The following is a 17,893-nucleotide window of genomic DNA, read 5'->3' on the forward strand; positions in this document are numbered from 1 at the left end:
TCTCCAAAAGGGCAGATACTGCTGAGTACTAGGGGTACTAGTAGAAAGAGTCCTTTTCCTCAAAAGCACATAGGTTTAGGGGGAGGAAGATGGGAAGGAGACAGACAAGAGGCGGTCACAAAAGTGATAAGTACTGTAAAAGAAGTTTGTGAACAGGTGCTATTAAAAATATAAAAGAAGGTACTCTCCAGTTTAGGTTAGTGTCACCCTTAAAATGTGATAACTGGAATTGAAGCCAAGAATCTAGAAGTAACATAATATAGAGAACAGTGGGAATCTCTCTTGTTTTCAACACAAAATTTCTGTTAACATCACTAAGCTTTTTAAACAACCAAGCTTTGCTTTTGGATTGCTTCTGTTAATGGAAATACCTGTTTATGAAAACAGTAACAGCAAACATATATTGATCTAATAAATTATTATGTAATGACGTAGGTGCTATTTTTATTTCATTTTATAGCTGAAGAAACTGAGATTCAGGTTAAGTAACTTATGCAAGGTCACAAAACTGGAGAGAAGCTGACTTGGGAAACAAATCCAGACAGTTTGACTCCACAGTTTGCTCTCAGCATCATGCTAGTCTACCTCCCTGATGGTAATAATAATGACTAACACTTACTAATCACTTACTATTTCATTCTTATAACAAATGTATGAGTTATGAACAATTATTATTTTTTATAGTTGAGGAAACTGAAGTTAAGAGAGGTTAAGTCACTCAACCAAGATAACATACTAATCAGTAGTAGACTTAGGATTTGAGCTGTGGCCCTCTAACCACTCTCTCTCATCTCCCACCTAATGGGAGATTGTACATTTGGTGTAAAGTACTGTGTTCATGATGGAACATGAATAAGTGAAAAGATATTTGAGGAAATGTTATCATTAATTAATATGAAGTTGATAACAACTTGCTTTTATCTTTTCAGGATGGAACAGAAGTGGGCCTTTTAAAATGTTGCCCTGTAAGAAGAGAAGAACTACAGTGACGGAGTCCCCACAGCATCAAGGCAGCCAGGAGGAAGATGACTTAGACCTAGAGTCAGCTGTTAAACCAGCATCTGACCAGATTAAAGACCTGGGGTCAGTGTCGCCATCCTGGGGTCCAAATCATGGCAGAGCTGCTGGCCTCGAAGTACAATCTGTGCAGGATGCAGGAAATCAGCTTGATATGGAGGACCCATCTTCAAGCTCTAGGGTGCTCACCCAGGACGCAAATGCACCACTTCTAGAGGCTGTTGATGTGGCCGCCTCTCAGGGAGTCACTCTGCCTTCCTTGGACACTTCCCAACCCCTTAATGTACACATTGGTAGAGGAAAACTCCAGGCCACTGGCTCAAAGAGAGGGAAGAAGGTTACACTCAGGCCTGGGCCAGTTACCCAAGAAGACAGAGGTGATCATCCTGTCACAAAGGAGCCTTTTTCAGGAGAGCTTAGTGAGGAAGTTGAGGAAGAAGGAGGTAAGATGTGAAAGGTCTTTAGGCTCCATTTTCCTTGTCAGTACCAGTTTGCCATTGCTTTTGCCGTTGTCATTGCACTCTGCAGTTTCTGAAAGGGGATATTGGTGTGGAACTGGAACTGTGGTGCTCATAAGGGTGGGCAGTGAACTTTATGAATGGATGGAGACTGTCTTCTCCCGTCCCATTCTCTAGATCCTCGTCTGTATCCTTTTCTTTCCTTTGTCTTGTCCTTTCATTCTAGAGGGATGAACTGTGTATGGCTTTTGTGATTTGGTGGGTATCCAGGAAGTGGGGCTTGTGGAGGAGAAGCAGAAGCTTAAAGTGAAAGACTACTGCCTGGGACATTGGGTAAGGCTCTACAGAGTTGACACAACCCTTAGGACTTGAAGGAGGGGTTAGTTTGACAGAATGATGGCATAGGGTGGCATAGGCCAAGAACAGTGTGCGCAGAGGCAGAAGAGGATGGTGACATAGTTGTTGGAAGAAGTGGTGAGAGGTGACTTCAGAGTGGTGCATTGTGTTTAGATTGTAAAAGACTTTGTTTCTCATGCTCAGGATGAACTTTTCCTATAGGTGATAGCCAGTTAATAATGGATAGTCTTTAGCGTTCTTTCCTATAAGAAGCATAAGGCATATTTCTACCTCAGGAAGCTCATATAGTCTAGTTTGGAAGACAAGACATAAACACTTAATTCATTTGGAGCAGTTTAAGACAATATATGATTAAGTGCTAGAGTGTGTGGTACAGGTAATTAGGATTTTTGAAATTGGAACTTGACAAATTGATAGGATTTGATAGATTGTGGGGAAAGAGTGGAAGTAGACTAGTATATTCTGCAAACATGTAGAAGTGCTGGGTTTGTGTGGGAGTGTGGCAGGGCTTCACATAGAACGGGTAGGTCCATGTTACCCAGAGCCTTGCTGTTATCTCCTTAAGACCTTATAAAGGATGGGAATAGGAGAGAAAAGGATAATGATGCCTGAGAAAAGGTTACACTTGAAATGTGATGATCTTTGAGAGTAGATTTAGGAGAGTTTTTTGAGAAAAGGCCATCAGATGATGGAATTAAAGACGGAGGGATCCAAGCACCAGTGATGATTTTTGCAGTGGGAAATAGCTTGAGGAGGCAGCAACATTCTTGAATTTTTTTCTTCAAGCTAGGTTGTATTTGTGACATGAAGACAGGAGGAAGTGGAGGAAAAGACAAGATTAAAGTTCTGGAGAAGGAGTGGATAATTAAGTAGGGGTTCAAAGTCACTCAGCTATTGAGGAGTGGGATCTAGAGATATTTTTAATGGTCAGTGTACACATATCCGAGTGTAGATAAGTAAAATAAACACTAATGGTTTAGGATTATCTGTAAGACTACTCCCTTTCAATAAGCTGGATAATTGAAAGTTGATTCTACCACTTTGCACTTTAATTATCTGTATATACAAGTAATACCAGTAAAAGAAGTACATTATGATTATCCAGAATCCTTTTTTCCTCCAAGTAACTTTTTTTTGCTAAATAGAAATGTAACATACAAAACAAAGGAAGAAAGAAGGAAGATTGAAAATTCATATACGTGCATTTTGGAAAATACTGAAAACTTTAAAGAAGAAAATAAAGATCACCCATAATCTTACTACTCAGATTAATTTCTATTAAAATTTAGTGCATATTCTCTTTGGTTTGCTTTCTTTTAAGTAACAGTTTTCTGATTATGTAGAAAGAAAACCCCAGAAAAAACATCTGGATTATTTTGAAGTATCAGCATTTTGTTACAGTTGACATACTGTTAAATCATGTTTCTAGACTGCAGGTGCTAGTGGTTAAACTTTTCTCTGTATCGGTGTTTATTCTAATAGAATTTTAATTGTTTTAAAATTGATTTACGGGGCCAGCCTGGTGGCATAATTGTTAAGTTCACACACTCTGCCTCAGTGGCCCAGGGTTCTCAGGTTTGGATCCTGGGCTCGGACCTACACCCCACTCATCAAGCCATGCTGTGGCAGCATCCCACATACAAAGTAAAGGAAGATTGGCACAGATGTTAGCTCAGTGACAATCTTCCTCAAGCAAAAAGAGGAAGATTGGCAACGGACGTTAGCGCAGGGCCAGTCTTCCTCACACACACACAAAAAATTGATTTACATACCCTAATTTCTACTTAGGCTTTTTTTATTTCTATGCCTTCTAAAAATGATTAACTTAGGGAGAGTTCAGCTTATAATTAGTTGGTTTATACAGTTCTCACCTAATTATTTTCATGTTATCAATTTGCAGTTCTTAGGCTGGCAGTAGACAAGTTACAGATATACTCTGAATTAGGCTTTTTCTTCTCTCTCTTCCCTTCTTGACTTCTCTTTCTAAGGTCTTTCAGCATCTAGCACATTGATAGAGGAAAGGAAGAGTGGGATCCAGAGGGGTTTTTTGAAGGGGAGTTAAATTGAGAAGCAATGTGATGGAGTCAGAGAAAAAAAGGTTGTAGAGAAAAGGCACATTTTCTCTGTGTGGAGTATGGGGCTGCTGATAAACTGTAGGAACAGTTTTAGAGTAGTTCCAAATATGCGTTAGGTAGTACGAGTATCAGTGGAAGCTCCACCTCCCAAAGTGAACTTCTGCATTTCGCTTGGATGTAAAGATTCTGGTATTTTTGTTTGAGAAGTCATTTGTGTCAGTTCAGCTTTTAAAATGTTAGACATCATCATTAATTCTAAAAATTAGTAAAGACTGTTGATTAAATGGGAAAGCTAGGCTGTGCTCTTGATTAAAAGTTCCTTCTTCTAATAAATTAGGCTGAGGAGCTGGCCCGGTGGCACAGCGGTTAAGTGCGCACGTTCCGCTTTGGTGGCCCAGGGTTCGCTGTTACAGATCCCGGGTGTGTACCTACACACTGCTTATCAAGCCATGCTGTGATAGGCGTCCCACATAGAAAGTAGAGGAAGATGGGTTAGCTCAGGGCCAGTCTTCTGCGGCAAAAAGAGGAGGATTGGCAGCAGATGTTAGCTCAGGGCTAATGTTCCTCAAAACAAACAAACAAGAAACTAGGCTGAGAGGAATTTTGATTTGATGGATTTAGGATTCAACTCCTTGTTGTACAGTCCCTGTTAAAGCCAAAGCCTTTAGGCTTTTTTTTTTTTTTTGGAGGAAGATTAGCCCTGAGCTAACATCTGCTCCCAATCCTCTTTTTGTGGAGGAAAACTGGCCCTGAGCTAACATCGGTGCCCATCTTCTTCTTTATATGTGGGATGCCTACCACAGCATGACTTGCCAGGCAGTGCCATGTCCGCACCCAGGATCTGAACCGGCGAACCCTGGGCTCCCGAAGTGGAACGTGCAAACTTAACCACTGTGCCACTGGCCCAGCCCCCTTTAGGCTTTTTGACATTTTGGAATAATCATGGGCAGTAAGATTGAAAGTAAATACAGTTAAGGATGGATTCATGCTTTATTTTTAAAAAAGGCTTTTTTTCTTTGTTGGGCGAGAGTGTCCTCCAATTTAAAATCGTGTTTATGCCAGTTGAAACTGCTCATGTTCATGAGCTAGCAGTTCAAAAAAGTATAAAGGCTATCTATTTTGAATGGAGCTCAGTGACAAGTAACTTGATCTCTTTTTGAAAAAAAGTTTTTTGACTATGTAGTACATAAACGTGGAAAAAAATTTGTAAATACAGAAAGTACACAATGAAGTTAGGGAGCCTTTCACCCTGTCCTCTTGTTCCTCAAGTTCTCTTCTCAGAAACAGTCACTGTTTAACAGTTCCCTGTGTGCATTCTAGAGATAGTCTGCGTATGCACAAGCCTGTATGTATTCTTTTTCCGATGACAACTTGATTCGATTTGCTTTTGATATGTATGAATGTTTGCCTTTTTAATTACCCTCCTCCCCAAAAAAGAAAGCTTGCACTCCTTAAGAGTTGAGGTGAGAAAGGAGAAAGTTGTCTAATGAACTGTAGAACCATATATTTGTAATTTTATGGTGATTTTTACTCTAATGCTCTGTAAAATTGATTTACAAAGTCAGAAAGTTCAGGACATTTTATAATGTCTATCATTTATAATTGATTAAATGTGGTATTAATGGTTATCTATATAAAATGTCCCTTTATAATCAGGAATATACCCCCCCAATTATAAATCTGATTTTTCCATAGGAAAAAAAATGCATAGCTCAAAGTGTTTTAGAACTAGAAAGACCTCAGCAATTATCTAGTTCAATTTCCTGACAGTACAGATAAGTGAATTGGATCTGAGCTTTGATCTCGATATTTTTCCTAAGATAGTGTCTTTAAGAGAGAGGAATGCCTGTATTAACATTAATGTGCATCATTAATGAAGTAAACTAACTAAAAAGGACTTTATATTGAGATGCATATTTCTACAACAGTGTGTGATTGAGAATGGCCAAAGTGTGGAGCAATATTTGTGATTTTTCTAGGAAAACCTCAAATGCATTCTGGAGGGGAGATGCCTTCACTGCCATCAGGCAGCCACTCTGCAAAACCAGGGGCCCAGCCTAGGAAATCATCTCAGCCAGATGTCTCTGTCTCTTTTCAAGAAAAGCCACTCAGGACTCTAGCTCACCACGCTGAAGAAGAGATAGAGGATGGTGGACTCTTTATTCCAATGGGTAGGCTTTCTTTTTCTTTTCTGTTTTTTTAATTTAAAAATCTCTCTTTACTGAAGTACAATATGCAGAAAACTGCACATATCCTAACATATCCAAGTTCACTGAATTTTCAAAGATTGAATACACCCATGTAACCAGCAAGCAGATCAAGAAACAATATTACCAGTACTCAGAAGTCCTCTCTCTCAGTTATTACCAACACCCTACCCATGGGTAACCATTATCCTGATTGCTAGCAGCATAGATTAGTTCACCTGTTTTGTGCTTTATATGAATGGAATCATATGTAGGTTTCATGACTGCCTTTTTCCATTCAACATTATGTTTATGAAATTGGTTCACGTTGCTGCATATACTTGTAGATTGTTCATTTTCATTGCTGTATAGTATTCTATTGTTTGGATCTTCTACATTTTCTTTATCTGTTCAACACCTAATGGGCATTTGGATAGTTTTCCAGTTGTAGGCTACTCTGGGTGATGCTGCTGTGAACATTCTCCTCTAAATCTTTTGGTGAACATATGCACTTAATTTTGGTTGGGTGGAATTGCTAAGTCATAGAATTAGGCCTTAAACATTTTTTTAAATATTATAATTTTTATTGTGAAATATAACACATGCAAGTGAATAAAGACTTCTTTATTCAACTTAAGTGGTTTTAAAGTGAACACCTGTGATTTCTTTTTTTTTCCATTTTCTCCCCAAAGCCCCCCAGTACATAGTTGTATATTTTTAGTTGTCGGTCCTTCTAGTTGTGGCACGTGGGATGCCACCTCAGCATGGCTTGATGAGTGATGCCATGTCCACACCCAGGATCCGAACCAGCAAAACCCTGGGCCACCAAAGCAGAGCCTGTGAACTTAACCACTCAGCCCCGGGGCCAGCCCCTGGGATTTCTTTTTCTTATTGCAAATACTAAACCTTCATTACTGTATAAGTTAGAAGTAATGATAGTGGACATCCATGTCTTGTTTCTGAACTTGGAGGAAGGTATTCAGTATTCCTCCATTATGTAAGACAATAGTTGTAGGCTTTTTATAGATATATTGTATCAGATTAAGGACATTATTTTCTTTTCCTAGTGTTCTGGGTTTTTTTGAGGAAGATTAGCCCTGAGCTAACATCTGCTGCCAGTCCTCCTCTTTTTGCTGAGGAAGACTGGCCCTGAACTAACATCCATGCACATCTTCCTCCACTTTATATGTGGGACGCTTCCAGCAGCATGGCTTGACAAGCAGTTCAGTGTCCACACCTGGGATCTGAACCCGTAAACCCAGGACCGCTGAAGCACGACGTGCACATTTAACCGCTGCACCACTGGGCTGGCCCCAAGAGAGTTTTATCATATATTGAATTTTGTCAAATGCTTTATTTAATCTCTGTTAAGATGATCTTAGGGTTTTCTCCTTTATTCTGTTGGAGAGTTAGATTGATTCTTTTTTTTTTTTTTTTTGAAGATAGTGAACTTAATTTTTTATTTATATAAACAATTGTGGCCAAAGAAGAGATGGAAAGATAAGATAATGCAACAACAACAAATACCTTAGGTAATTATTTCTTCTTTAAATCAACCTGATTGAGGCATAAATTGCAAACAGTAAAATGCCCTCATTCTAAGTGTATAGTTTGATGAGATTTGGGAAATGTATACAACTGTGTTACAGCAAATACAATCAAGATGTAGAATGTTTCCATGACTTCCAAAAGGTTTACTTGACCCCTTTTCAGTCAATCTCTTCTCCCTACCTTCTGCTCCAGGCAAATATTACTCTGCTCTCTGTCTCTACAGATTAGACTTACCTTATAGAATTGGCAAGATTGATTCTTTTTTAATGTCAGGTTTATTGAGATATAATTTACATACAATGAAATTTGTTCAGTGAGTTTTGAAAAATGTATATAGTTATGTAACTACCACCACAATCAGTATATGGAACATTTCTCTCACCCCCAGAGTTTCCTTGTTCCCCTTTGCAGTCCTCCATTCTCAACCTTTGGCAACCACTGCTGATCTCATTTCTATTCTTACAGTTTTGCATTTTCCACAATGCTCTGTATATGATGTTACACAGTATGTAACCTTTTGCATCTGTTATCTTTCATTTAGTGTAATGCTTTTGAGATTCATTCACAGTTGTTCCTTTTCATTGTTGAGTAGTATTCTATTGCATAGATGTACCACAGTTTATCTGTTGACCAGTTGATGGACATTTGGGTTGTTTCTTGTTTTTGCCTGTTATGACTAAAGCTGTTAGAAACATTCACATATGGGTCTTTGATAGACATAAGTTTTCATTTTTCTTGAGTGTATAAGTAGGAGTGGCATTGCTGGGTCGTATGATAAATGTATGTTTGACTTTATAAGAAACTGTCAAACTGTTTTCCAAAGTGGCTGTACCATTTTGCATTCCCACGAGCATTGTATGAGATTTATAATGGATCCACATCCTTGCCAGTGTGATGCATTTGTAATTGATCCTCATCCTGCCAGTTGTCAGACTCTTAAATTTTTTCTATTCTAGTAGGTGTATTTCCTTGTGGTTTAAACTTACATTTCCCTAATGAATATAGAGCATATTTTCATGTGTTTATTGGCCATTTGTAGCTGTTTTTTGTGGAAATACTTGTTCATTATTCTGTTGTTTGCCTTTGTTTCTTTTGTAATTACTACATATCTGGCAGGAGATACTTTGAAATTATGCATATATCTTGTTTCTCCTCAAACTTTTGCCCACTAAGCTTAGCATCCATTGGTGGATCGCCTGCAACGATTATTACTGTCTTGTTCTAATGGTGATTTTCTGTTTTTCTCATTACTTCTGCATTTATTAATTGGCATTTTTCTGTAAAGAAGAGCTGTCCCTTCTCCCTCACTTATTTATTTATTCAATTCTTATGTGAGTATGGACTCATGTATATTTATTTTATTTCAGTTATTGTGCTATACTATCATTATTTCTTTTGCTCAAATTGTTTTGACGTTGGCCATGGGGAGCCACTCCAGGTTTTACTTTTATGGATTATGCTTTTGGTGTCATATCAAGGAACTCTTTGCCTAGTCCAAGGTCACAAAGGTTTTTTTCTGTTTTCTTCTAGAAATTGCATAGTTTTACATGTTACATTGAGGTATATGATCCATTTTGAGTTAATTTTTGTATAATGTGTGAGGTATATTTGAAATTCTTTTTTTGCATATGGGTGTCCAGTTGTTTCAGCACTAGTTGTTGAAAAGATTCCTTTCTCCATTAAATTACCTTTGCAACTCTGTGAAAAAAAGTCACTTGGCCATATTTGGGTCTTTTCTGGACTCTCTATTCTGTTCTGTTGATCTATGTGTCTGACCTTTCACCAATACCACGCCACCTTGATTACCATAACTTTATAGTAAGTCTTGAAATCAGGTAATCTGAGTCTTCCAGCTGTGTTCGTTTTTTTTAACAGGATCTTTGGGCTATCCTACATCCTTTGCATTTCTATATAAATTTTAGCATTGGCTTGTTATTTCCCTCAAAAATACCTGCTGGAATATTGATTGATACTGAATCTGTGGATCAATTTAGGAAAGTTACCATCTTAACAATATTGAATCTAATCCATGAACAAGCTGTATCTCTCTATTTAGGTCTTTTAAAATTTGTCTCAGCAATATTTTCTGGTTTTTAGCATATACATTTTTCACATGTTTTCTTAGATTTATGAAACACCTAAGTATTTCTTTTTTTATGCTAATGTCAGATTTTCTTTTCAATTTCCAATTGTTCATTGCTGATATGTAGAAATATAGTAGATTTTGGTATTGGTGTATCTTGTGACCTTGCTATAAATTCACTTATTAGCTCTGTATGCTTTTCTGTAGATTTTTTGGAAGTTTCTTACTTAGATACTTATGTCATCTGTGAATTAATTCTTTTTCTTGTATCTTTTCTGTCTCCTTTTCCCTCTTTCTCCTTCTCCATCTGTCAGTCCCATCTTGCTGTGCACTGGCTAGGACCTTTAGTACAGTGTTGAAGAGGAGTGGTGACAACTGCCATCTTTCCTTTGTCCCTGATCTGTTGGGGGAAATGCGTTTATTGTTTCCCCATTAAGCTGTAGGTGGTTTATCAGATTGAGGAAGTCTTCTGCTATTCCTAGTTGCTGGGAGTTTTTATCATGGATTGATGTTGGGTTTTGTGAAAAGCTTTTTCTGCATTTATTGAGATTATCTTTTGTTTTTGTTTTTGCTTTTAGTCTGTTGATATGGTGAATTCTGTTGATTGATTTCAAAGCAATTTTGCATTTCTGCGGTAAACACTCCTTTTGATTGTAATATGTTACCCATTTTATATATTGCTGGGTTTGATTTGCTAATATTTTGTGAAGAATTTTTGTGTCTGTGGTCTGTAGTTTTCTTTTCTTGTAATGCTGTAGTCTGGTTTTGGTGTTAGGGTAATGCTGACCTCATACAATGAGTTTGGAGGTGTTCCCTCCTCTTCTGTGTTTTTTTTTTTTTTTTCCTTTGGAAGAATTTGTATGAATTGGCATTATTTTTTCCTTAAATGTTGTGTTGAATGCACCAATGAAGCTCTGTGGGCCTGGAGTTTTCTTTGTAGGGCGTTTTTAACTGTAAATTCGATTTCTTTTAACATATATAAGGCTATTCAATTATCTATTTGTTCTTGAGTGAGCTTTGACAATTGAAGTCTTTCAAGGTATTTGTTCCATCCAAATTTTCAAATTTATTGGCATAAAGTTTTTCATGATACTCTTTTTTTTTTTTTTTTTGGTGAGGAAGATTGTTGCTGAGCTAACATCTGTGGTAGTCTTCCTCTGTTTTGTGTGTGGGATGCTGCCACAGCATGGCTTGATGAGCAGTGTGTAGGTCCACGCTTGGGATCTGAACCCATGAACTCTGGGCCACCAAAGTGAAGCGTGCAAACTTAAGCATTATGCTACTGGGCTAGCCCCCCTTTGTTATCTTCTTAATTCTGTAGGATCTGTAATGATGTCCCTTCTTTTATTCCTGATACTGTAACTTGTGTCTTTTTCTTAATCATTCTGGCTAGAGATTTTTTGATCTTGGTCTTTTCAAAGGAGAAGCTTTTGGTTTCGTTCATTCATTTTTGCTGTTATCTCTTATTTTCTTCTGTCTACTTGCTTTGAGTTTAATTTGGTCTTTTTCTAGTTTCTTAAAGTGGAAGCTTAGATTACTGATTTTAGACTTTTCTCATTTTCTACAAATAGTATTTAATGTATCACTTTGTCTTTAAATACTGTGTTAGCTGTGCCCCACAAATTTTGATATGTTGTATTTCATTAACTTCAGTTGACAGTATTTTCTAATTTCCTTTGGGATATCTTCTTTGACCTGTGAGTTATTTAGAAGTGTGTTGTTTCATTTCCAAATATTTGGAGATTTTCCAGCCATCTTTTTGTTACTGATTTCTAATTTAATTCCCTTGAGTTCAGACCATACTTTGTGTGATGTCAGTCCTTTCATATTTATTGAAGTTTATTTCATGGCCCAGAATATAATCTTTATTGGTAGCTCCTCCATATATATTTGAAAAGAATATGTACTCTGTTTGAGGCACACTGTTCTGTAAATGTCAGTTAGGTCAAGTTGGTTGATAGCATTGTTCAGGTCTTCTCTGTTTCTACTGATCTTTTTTTTTGGTTTATTTCATCAATTGAAAGGGATATTGAAGTCTCCAAGTTTAATTGTGGATTTGTCTATATTTCCTTTCAGTTCTAACAGTTTTAACTCTACGTATTTTAAAACTGTTTGTAGTTGCATACGCCTCATAACATACATTGATTGGGTTTTGAATGTTAAAGCAAACTTGCATTTCTGAGATAAACCTATTTGGTCATGATATATTAGACTTTCTGTATACTGTTGGATTCCGTTTCCTAATATGTTATTTAAGGTTTTTGTGCCTTTGTTTATGAGAGATATTGGCTTTAGTTTTCCATTCTTAGAAGGTCTTTTTCGTGTGTCAGTATCAGGGTTTTACCAGCCTTATAGAATGAATTGGGAAGTTTTCCATCCTTGTCTCTTCTCTGGAGGAGTTTATGTGAGACTGGTATTGTTTCTTTCTTAAATGCTTTTAAAAATTCACCAAGGAAGCTATCTAGGCCTGGAGTTTACTTTGTCAAAGACTTTTAAATTATGGATTAAATTTTTAAATAATTATAGAACTGTTCAGATTTCTTGTTTCTTTTTGTGTCAGTTTTGGTAAGTTGTGTTTTTCAAGGAGTTTGTACATTTTCTTTAAATTGTCAAGTTTGTTGATAGAAAGTTGTTGATAATATTCTTATTTTGGGATTTCTAAGATTTTTAATGATGTCCTTTTTAAAATTTCTGATTGGAAGTCTGTGTGGGGCTTTTTTGTTGATAACTATGCCTAGAGGTTTATCAATTTTATTAATCTTTCCCAAGAACCAACTTTAGGCTTTCTTTACTGTTTTTTCTATTTTTGTTTTCAATTTCATTAATTTCTTTTCCTTATTATTTTCTTCCTGAAACTTACCTTGGGTTTGATTTGTTCTTTTCCAGCTTCTTGTAAGATTTTCAGTCCTTTTTTTCTTTTCTACTATATACATTTAAAGTTATAACTTGCCCTCTAAGCATTGCTTTAACTGTATTCTACAAGTTTTGATATGTCATATTTTTATGTTCACTCATCTTAATATATTTTCTTTTTTTTCTTAAGATTTTATTTTTCCTTTTTCTCCCCAAAGCCCCCCAGTACATAGTTGTGTATTTTTAGTTGTGGGTCCTTAGGTGTGGCATGTGCGATGCCGCCTCAGCATGGCTTGATGAGTGGTGCCATGTCCACGCCCTGGATCCAAACCAGCTAAACCCTGGGCTGCCAAAGCAGAGTGCACAAACTTAACCATTTGGCCATGGGGCCGGCCCCATCTTAATATATTTCTAATTTCCATTATGATTTCTTCTTTGACCTATGGATTATTTAGTGATATGTTGCTTAATTTCCAAACATTTGAGCATCTTCCTAGTTATATTTCTTTATTTATTTCTACTTTAATTCCATTGTGGTCAAAGAACATATTCTGTGTGATTCCAGACCTTTGAAGATTGTTGAGACTTTTTTAGCATATGGTCTGTTTCACGTGCCTTTAAAAAGAACAGGAGGGCTGGCCCCGTGGCATAGTGGTTAAGTTCTGCACACCCTGCTTCGACAACCCACGTTCATCTAGGTGCAGACCTACACCACTTGTCAGCCATTCTGTGGTGGCGACCCACATATAAAGTTGAAGAAGATTGGGACAGTTATTAGCTCTGGGCTAATCTTCCCTGGCAAAAAAGAAAAAAAAAGAATATATATTTTGTGGGTGTTTTAAATATATCATTTAGGTGAAGTGTAATGTTCTATATATGCTTGTACGGTTAAGTTTGTAAATTATGTTGTTCAGATCTTTTATGTCTGTACTGATTTCTTTGTCTGCTGTTACTGATTGACCTTTCTTAAAATCTCCAACTGTGATTGTATCTTTCTTCTTTTTTGTTCTTGTCAACTTTTGTTTTATATATTTAAGCTGTATTATCAGTTACATACAAATTTAGAATTATCTCTTTCTGTTGAATTGACTCATTTAGCGTGAAATGTTTTTGTTTATCTCTATCTTTATATTCTTGCCTTAAAGTCTGCTTATCTGATATTAGTGTATACTTGGGATAAATATTTATATTCTTTTGCTTTCAACCTTCTTTGCATCTTTATATTAAAGTGTATCTCTTATAAGTAGCATATAGAATTTTTAAAAAGCCTTCTCTGATTATCTTTCCTTTTAATTAGATTGTATGCTTCATTTATATTTAATGTAACTTCTGATGTAATTGATATGGTCTATTTTCCTGTCTCTTCTTTTTCCCTTTATTTCTCTTTCTTTTGGGTTAAGTACTTTTATTTTCATTTATTAGCTTTTTAGTTTTATATTTTTTCTTTTACATGTTACCTTATAGAATAACAATATGCATCTTTGAAATTATTACAATCTACCTTAAATTAGTACTTTTACCACTTCCCAGATAATGCAGGAACTTTACAACAGTTTCACTCCATAAATCTGTTCCTGCCTTTTGTGCTATTGATGTTATATTTTACTTCTTCACATGTTTTAACCCCCACAAGACATTATTATTATTGTTACTGTTTGTTTTTGGGGGGGCACCTGAGCTAACAACTCTTGCCAGTCTTTTTTTTTTTTTTCCTTCTTCTCCCCAAAGCCTCCTCGTACATAGTTGTATATTCTAGTTGTGAGTGCCTCTGGTTGTACTATGTGGGACACCACCTCAGCATGGCCTGCTGAGCAGTGCCTTGTCTGCACCCAGGATCTGAACTGGTGAAACCCTGGGCTGCCGGAGTGGAGTGCACAAACTTAACCGCTTGGCCATGGGGCCGGCCCCTATTGTTACTATTTTAATCAGTCAATATTCATTTATATTTATCACATCATTAACCTTTTTGATACTCTTGATTCATCCTGAAGTTCTTCTTTGCTTTGCTTTCATCTGGGATCATTGTTTTCATCTTGAAGAACTTCCTTTAGTATTTCTTGTGGACCTGGTCTCTTGTCAGTGAATTATCTCAGCTTTTGTTTGGAAAAATCTTAGTTTTGCCTTCATTTTTAAAGATTATTTTCACTGGGTATAGAATTTTAGGTTGCAGTTTTTCCCCTAGCACTTTAAAACGTATGTATTCTGTTGTATTCTGGTTTCTATTGTTTCTGTTGTGAAGTGAGCTGTTAATTTTGTCGTCACTTTGATAGTGTGTCTTTTTTTCTTTGGCTGCTTTTAGTATTCTTCTGGGTTGTTTTTCAGCATTTTGACTATTATGTGTCTAGTTTGGTTTTCTCTTTTTGTCTGCTTGAATCTGAGATTTGATATCTTCCATCAGTTTAAAAAGTTCTTGTCAGTATTTCTTTAGATATCACTTCTGTCCCATTCTCCTTTTCTTCTGGCATTCCAATTACGTGTATGTTAGATCTTTCACCCTGTCCCATATGTATAATGTTTTTTTCTGTATTTTCTTTTTATTTTTTCTCTTTATGCTTCGGTTTCTGCTGTTCTGTAGTCCAGTTCACTAATTCTCTATTTTGCTTTGTCTGATCTGTTAAACCCATCTGTTAATTTTTAATACAAGTTTAGAACAATGGATTCTATGTCTTTGGTGAAATTACCTTTTTCTTTATTTTCTTGAATTGTATTAATCATAATTATTTAAAAATCTTTTATCCAATATCTGACTCACCAGTAGTTTTTTTTTAAATTGTCTTCTTCCCCCTCTCCCTTGTTTTGGCATTTTGGTTCTGTTTTTAGCATGTTATAATTTTTGATTGGATGCTGGCCATTGTGGATGAAAAATTCTAGAGGGTTTGGTGTTATCTTCATCTAAAGGGTTATGTTTTCTTCTGGCAGGCAGAAATTTTAGAGGATCACTTAAATTCTGCTTAGCATTGGTTTTATGCTATGTTAAGGCTAGTCTGTTTCAACTTTCTTCTTATTCCGAGACTGTGGCCTGTATTCCTAGTGTGTGGTTCTTCTGGGGTTTCAGTACTGCTAAGAAAGCTTGTAGTATTTATGGAGACCTTCCCTCCTTTGCAAGATTTCAGCTATAACCTCTTGTCTTGCCAACACTGTGGAGTGAGAAATTTCTGCATTTGGTCTTTAGCCTCCTCACCACTCTCTCCTGCTGAGTTTCTTGGAGTTTCATCTTGTGTGTGCACAGCCTAAGAGTCAAGCAGAGTCTTAAGAGAAGTTTGAACAGAGACTTTTTTGGCTCATTTTTTTCTTGGTTTCCTCTGCAGAATTTTATCCCTCAATTTCAGCTGCTTTGGCAGCCCCAAATCTCTGGCTTCTTAGCCATGCAAGACTGCTGCTTTCAACTTGGGTTTTTTTATGTGCTTCCTTTTTCTAAAGGATCACGACCCCTTAAATCCTTTCTGTGTGTGGGGGAGGGTTGTTCTCCAGCGCCTTCAGACTGTTGTATATATTTTATCCCACTTTAATATAGTTTTATGTGGTTTTACAGTTGTTTTTGGTGGGAAGGTTTCATTTGATAACATATTGTCCTGGTGTGATTTTGACAGGACTGTGAAGCATCTGTTTTTATATTTTTACTGACTTCACCTACTTTACAATGCATTTAAAGTGCATTTTACTTTCGATTTATTGGTTACATCATTAGATCTACTTCTCAGGGAATATCTAGTTTTTAGCCACCTTCCACCTTTCTCATGGAAGGCAAAATTAGATTTTCTTCTTTATTTTTTCGAGTCTGATCTTTATAGAGTGGCTTCCTTTTTTATTTCAACTCTTTAGCGCTCTTAGGGGCCGGCCCTGTGGCCGAGTGCTTAAGTTCGTTTGCTCTGTTTCTGTGGCCTAGGGCTTTGCTGGTTTGGATCTTGGGTGCGGACGTGGCACCGCTCATCAAGCCGTGCTGAGGTGGTGTCCCACATAGCAGAACTAGAAGCGCTTACAACTAGAGTGTACAACTAGGTACTAGGGAGCTTTGGGGAGAAGAAGGAAAAAAAAAAAGAAGAATTCTTAGAGTCACTGGTATCCCAATATTTTAAAAGTAAGGTAAATGATTAGTTCTAAAACAGAATAAGAAATAGTTGAATTGTCTGTTCTTTTTTAGTCTGTGTAATGTGTTGGAATTTGAATGTATTAGATTTTCCATACAAATAAATATTCCCTAATAAATTCAGCATTAAAATCAGAGAAATGTGTGTGATGTAATTTAGCCAATTGAAATGGTTTAACCCCACAGTGATTGCTTTGAGTCTATAAGATAACCATTCTAAATGGAATTATACTGTTGATTTTTCCGTGAAAAAATATTTTCTGCAATGAATTTTATTTCCACTTTAATTTTGTGATGTTTTCTTCACAATTCATTTAAATTATTTTTTATAGTTCAGTTTTACTGTATTTTTATGGGGACTAAACGTTTTTCAGTTTAGTTTTTCATATTTTAAAGCGCTACTTGAAGTGTGGTCTGAGAACCAGTGCTAGTTTGAGAACTGTTTGTTACTGGTTTGAAACAAAATAATTTATGGGAACTGAGAGTAAAAGTTTAGAAATGTTGTAACATTTGACGTCATGGCTACATTCTTATTTTATTTTATAAAAGTGTGTGTCTGCGATGGGTTGTTCAAGACTAGTTCTTCATCACATATAGTTTGAAAAACAGTCTTGAAGACTTTATTTGATTTGTCAATTTGATTTCTCATCAACTATATCTATATAAACTTTTATGAATTTTAGCTGCTTCCATTCTAAGTTTCCTTTTTTGGCCTTTATTTCTCTGAATTTTGATTCATTTTGGAGATCTAAATTTTGTGAAGGAGATTTTACTTTTTTAAATTAATAACAAACTTTATTATTTCTACTATAATATTAATAGTTCTGATTTGTGTCTTTCAAACTTTTTTTTTCCTGGATCAGTTTTGCAGTTAACAGTGTTCCTAACAACACGATGGATATGAGTATAAAGCTGAAGCAAAACTTCCTCAGGTGTCAGAAATCCTTTTCTTGTTCTGCAACTGCCAGGTCATTGGTAAAATGCTGATAAGATGAGAAGGAAAGGTGGACATCGGAAGCCAAGAACTGGCTAGATTGGTCTCTGTGAGAAAGGATGCAAGAGAGAAGGGAAGGGCAAAGAAAGGAGATCTAAGGGTGATGAAGAGAAAGAGTTTTGGAGTTTATTGAGAAAAGGGGTAAATGAGGTGAGAAGAAAAACTTTGGGAAAAGATATGTTTACAAAGGTTTTTAGAAAGTTTTGTTGTATGTTATGCTATGTAATTCCCT

The 17,893-nt window shown here is 36.4% G+C and overlaps 1 protein-coding gene across 20 annotated transcripts in view; it reads left to right on the forward strand.

The window, feature by feature from the left end:
• The window catches only part of LOC100057465 (GON-4-like protein), a 68,749-nt gene that overhangs the window by 3,815 nt on the left and 47,041 nt on the right, over positions 1-17,893 (forward strand). For 11 of the 20 annotated variants that reach the window (XM_070268070.1, XM_070268063.1, XM_070268067.1 and 8 more), the window contains exons 2-3: positions 930-1,460; positions 5,887-6,078. In XM_070268070.1, the coding sequence (XP_070124171.1) occupies positions 956-1,460; positions 5,887-6,078 (697 nt within the window). In that variant the 5' untranslated portion in view covers positions 930-955. Of the gene's footprint in view, positions 1-460; positions 596-929; positions 1,461-5,886; positions 6,079-17,893 lie in introns of all 20 variants that reach the window. The other 9 variants (XR_011439170.1, XR_011439169.1, XR_011439168.1 and 6 more) reach the window with 1 other exon arrangement.

Source organism: Equus caballus, chromosome 5, assembly GCF_041296265.1.
Source record: "Equus caballus isolate H_3958 breed thoroughbred chromosome 5, TB-T2T, whole genome shotgun sequence".
Taxonomy (NCBI): domain Eukaryota; kingdom Metazoa; phylum Chordata; class Mammalia; order Perissodactyla; family Equidae; genus Equus; species Equus caballus.